The sequence below is a fragment of the Poecilia latipinna genome, unplaced genomic scaffold, assembly GCF_001443285.1.
Source record: "Poecilia latipinna isolate Pla-1442-1.1 unplaced genomic scaffold, P_latipinna-1.0 Scaffold478, whole genome shotgun sequence".
NCBI classification, from domain to species: Eukaryota; Metazoa; Chordata; class Actinopteri; order Cyprinodontiformes; family Poeciliidae; genus Poecilia; species Poecilia latipinna.
Genome location: NW_015113094.1, coordinates 49,983 through 52,862, shown reverse-complemented (window position 1 = coordinate 52,862; position 2,880 = coordinate 49,983). Strand labels below are relative to the sequence as shown.

Genomic DNA, 2,880 nt, shown 5'->3' with positions numbered 1-2,880 from the left:
TGGTAGAAGAGCAAACTGATTTTTTTGCAGGCCATGAGAACACTTTGAACTTTTTGTTGTTGAAGCATAAACAGTCTAAAGTACATTGCGAATACATTGTGAATACATTGTGTCAAGTAGAATTACTTTACATTTTCATCCAAATCACCACAATATAACTTTTGGATACAAAATACAACTTAAACAATCACAACAAATATTAAACCCACACCCCGGCTTTAACAGGTTTTATAGCTTAGTAGGATTAACTTTATGCAAGTTGTCAGTACCAGATATATCAGTCTGTTTGAACCAAAAAACTCTGTCGATATCATCAATGTTCGTCCAATTCGTTTTATTATCAACCAGTCCCTTCAGTTTCAGCTCTGCCAGTCTAATTAAGAAAAAACAAAAAGTTAATGTGACATAAAATATCAAATTAAAGGCATATGTGTATCAGACTATTAGGAGTTTACCCTGTGATTTTTGTGAACAGAAATTCAGTCTGCTTGGTAAAGGAGAATCTGACTTCAGCAGGTAGAGACAATGGGCCGTCTGCTTTAATGCAGTGAGGAATTCCTTCCACATACACATCCCAGCTGAGAAAAAGATACAATTTATATGCTGTTTTATTGTAGTTCAGATGGAAAAAATTATTTTGTTTTTCAAAACAAAGCACATCAGCATATACACTTGCAACTCAGTAAATTACAATTTCATCAAAAATGTAATCACAAGGAAACTCACACCCTAATCAACATTTTTTGCTGATAAACTATCTAAATAAGCTATCTGGACTTCTGTCTTCATGTTTCTGTGAGAATTTTGATATTTTTTTGCTATTCTTTTAGTTCTGCATTATTTTGCTTCAAATCGTCTCACTACTGGTCTCTTCAGTCAAACAGTTCTTAGACATTTAAATTTTCCTATTGGTTGCAGCAGGATGACTTGGTACAACTTTGTCACTTCTGGTGTAAAAGCACAGCCCTCCATCCCTCCCCACCTCTTGCTCGCCTCTGAGCGACTGGTGGAGAGTCAAGAGTAATAAATGCTGCCATGGCGACTGGCGGGCTAATTGCGTTACTCACCTTTACAAATGTGTGATTTATTTGCAATGTTGTGTTACATTGTGACATCTAGTGAACTTTATATTATCTTCCTTCTTTTAATTCCACTTGAAGTCTGTTGTCTTGTGAGCGTTAATGTTTCATCATAACAGATAAAACACTCTTATCTTACCTGGGAGTAATTGCGAATAAACACTTCAGGCATTTTTTGAGAGAGTTACCTATTACAGTTTCTTTTTTTTTTCTGTAGAACATTCTGAATAATATTTGTCATGTTTGGTATTGTTGCAATCAAGTCCACCTCATTGCTTATGGAGGAAATGCACAAAATATTATCTGAAGTACATTAAGAATATTTGAAAAAAAAAAAATCTGTGATCAATTTGTGATTGCTTGAGACAGCCCTGTCTGTCTATAAATTTTAAGTTTATAATATAACAAGTTTCAGTGTTATATTGAATTGGTGAAGTACATTTACTTCCAAGTTAATAAGATGCACTTGTAAATATAAAGCCAAACAGGGAAAAGGGGTTTTTGTGTTTTTGCCACTCTGTTTTCTCACCAGTAATCTTTCTGACGCTGCTTGAGCTCCTGTTCCCGGCTGTACCTGCCAAGTTGATGACTATCTTCGAACCCTTTCAGGGCTGGGAAAAGAGAGAGAGAAAAAATCATTTGATGATATGTCGGTATTAATTTGCTCCTGTTTTCCTCTAGTTCAGTGGTTCTTAACCTTTTTTGAGGTACCGAACCCCCCAGTTTCATATGCGCATTCATCGAGCCCTTCTGTAGTGGGTTTTATTGCCCCCCCGGACACACAATATAATTTGCGGTATTCTGATTTAGTAACGCAATTATATTAGTTGTATTACCACCCCCACGCCACTAGAGGCAGTACCAACCCCGAAAAAGATGCGACCAAGGAGCAGATTTAGAAGTACACCGAAAGGCTTTCAGCGATAGCTACAGAATTTGGTAAAAAACGGTGAGCTTTACTGAAGTAATTAAAGACACAAGTTCAAATCCATGCTGAGAGTGGAGCTCCTTCAATCAGTGCTCCTCCGCAGCTCTGATTGGTTAAATGTAACGTGATCCTCTGGAGAAAGTGATGGCAAAGCGGGGCGTCATCACGACTTGACACAAGTGTGTCTTTACCTCGCGGCTCCGCCGAAACCCTGAGACCGACTCTTCGAATCCAGGTTAAGAACCACTGCTCTAGTTTAACAGATCCAAGCTTTTAACATAATTTACGGCTGTTCGACGGACCTGTTCCCTCTCTGAAGCGGTGCACCTTGCTGTCACTGATCCAGCGGTAGACAGGAAAGTTGTAAATCTCTCCGTCTGGGGATTTCACTTCCACTTTGGCTGGGAACCAAGAATCTTCTGGGAACAGAAAAAGAGGCTTTTTGTCCAGCTCCACCAGCACCAGCTTTCCAAGGGACGTGGGGTAGGAAACTGTAAAAGACGCCACCTAACACAAAGAAAACAACAATTTGAAATCATAAAAAAAAACCTTCAAGTTATAGCAAGAGGTTAACAACGATAAGCCACAGCAGCAACAGAATGGGTTAGGTCAATTAATATTCATCTACATTAGAGTATCTAGCGCAAATGTATTTTGCACATAAGAACAGAGAAATATCAGCCTGTACATTCGCAAAGCTGGCAGAGACCTACCCTAAAATAATAATACCAACTGCAGGGTTTCCCCCAGAAAACTTGCTAACCCCTGTAGTCGGGGCGTCGAGTCGGTCCACCGGCGGTCCACCGTGTTTTGTCTTAGAAGATGTTAAGTTGACAGGAAATGTAAAAGTATTACTGTGTAATTTATATGTTA

At 38.8% G+C, this 2,880-nt stretch overlaps 1 protein-coding gene across 1 annotated transcript in view; it reads right to left on the bottom strand.

Moving 5' to 3' along the window:
* Nucleotides 1-2,880, bottom strand: part of LOC106951880 (arachidonate 15-lipoxygenase B-like) — a 15,919-nt gene that overhangs the window by 7,813 nt on the left and 5,226 nt on the right. Inside the window, exons 2-5 of the mRNA XM_015039622.1 lie at nucleotides 2,310-2,514; nucleotides 1,609-1,690; nucleotides 456-578; nucleotides 232-373 (exon numbers count right to left, since the gene is read on the bottom strand). Of these exons, the coding sequence (XP_014895108.1) occupies nucleotides 232-373; nucleotides 456-578; nucleotides 1,609-1,690; nucleotides 2,310-2,514 (552 nt within the window). The remainder of the gene's footprint in view (nucleotides 1-231; nucleotides 374-455; nucleotides 579-1,608; nucleotides 1,691-2,309; nucleotides 2,515-2,880) is intronic.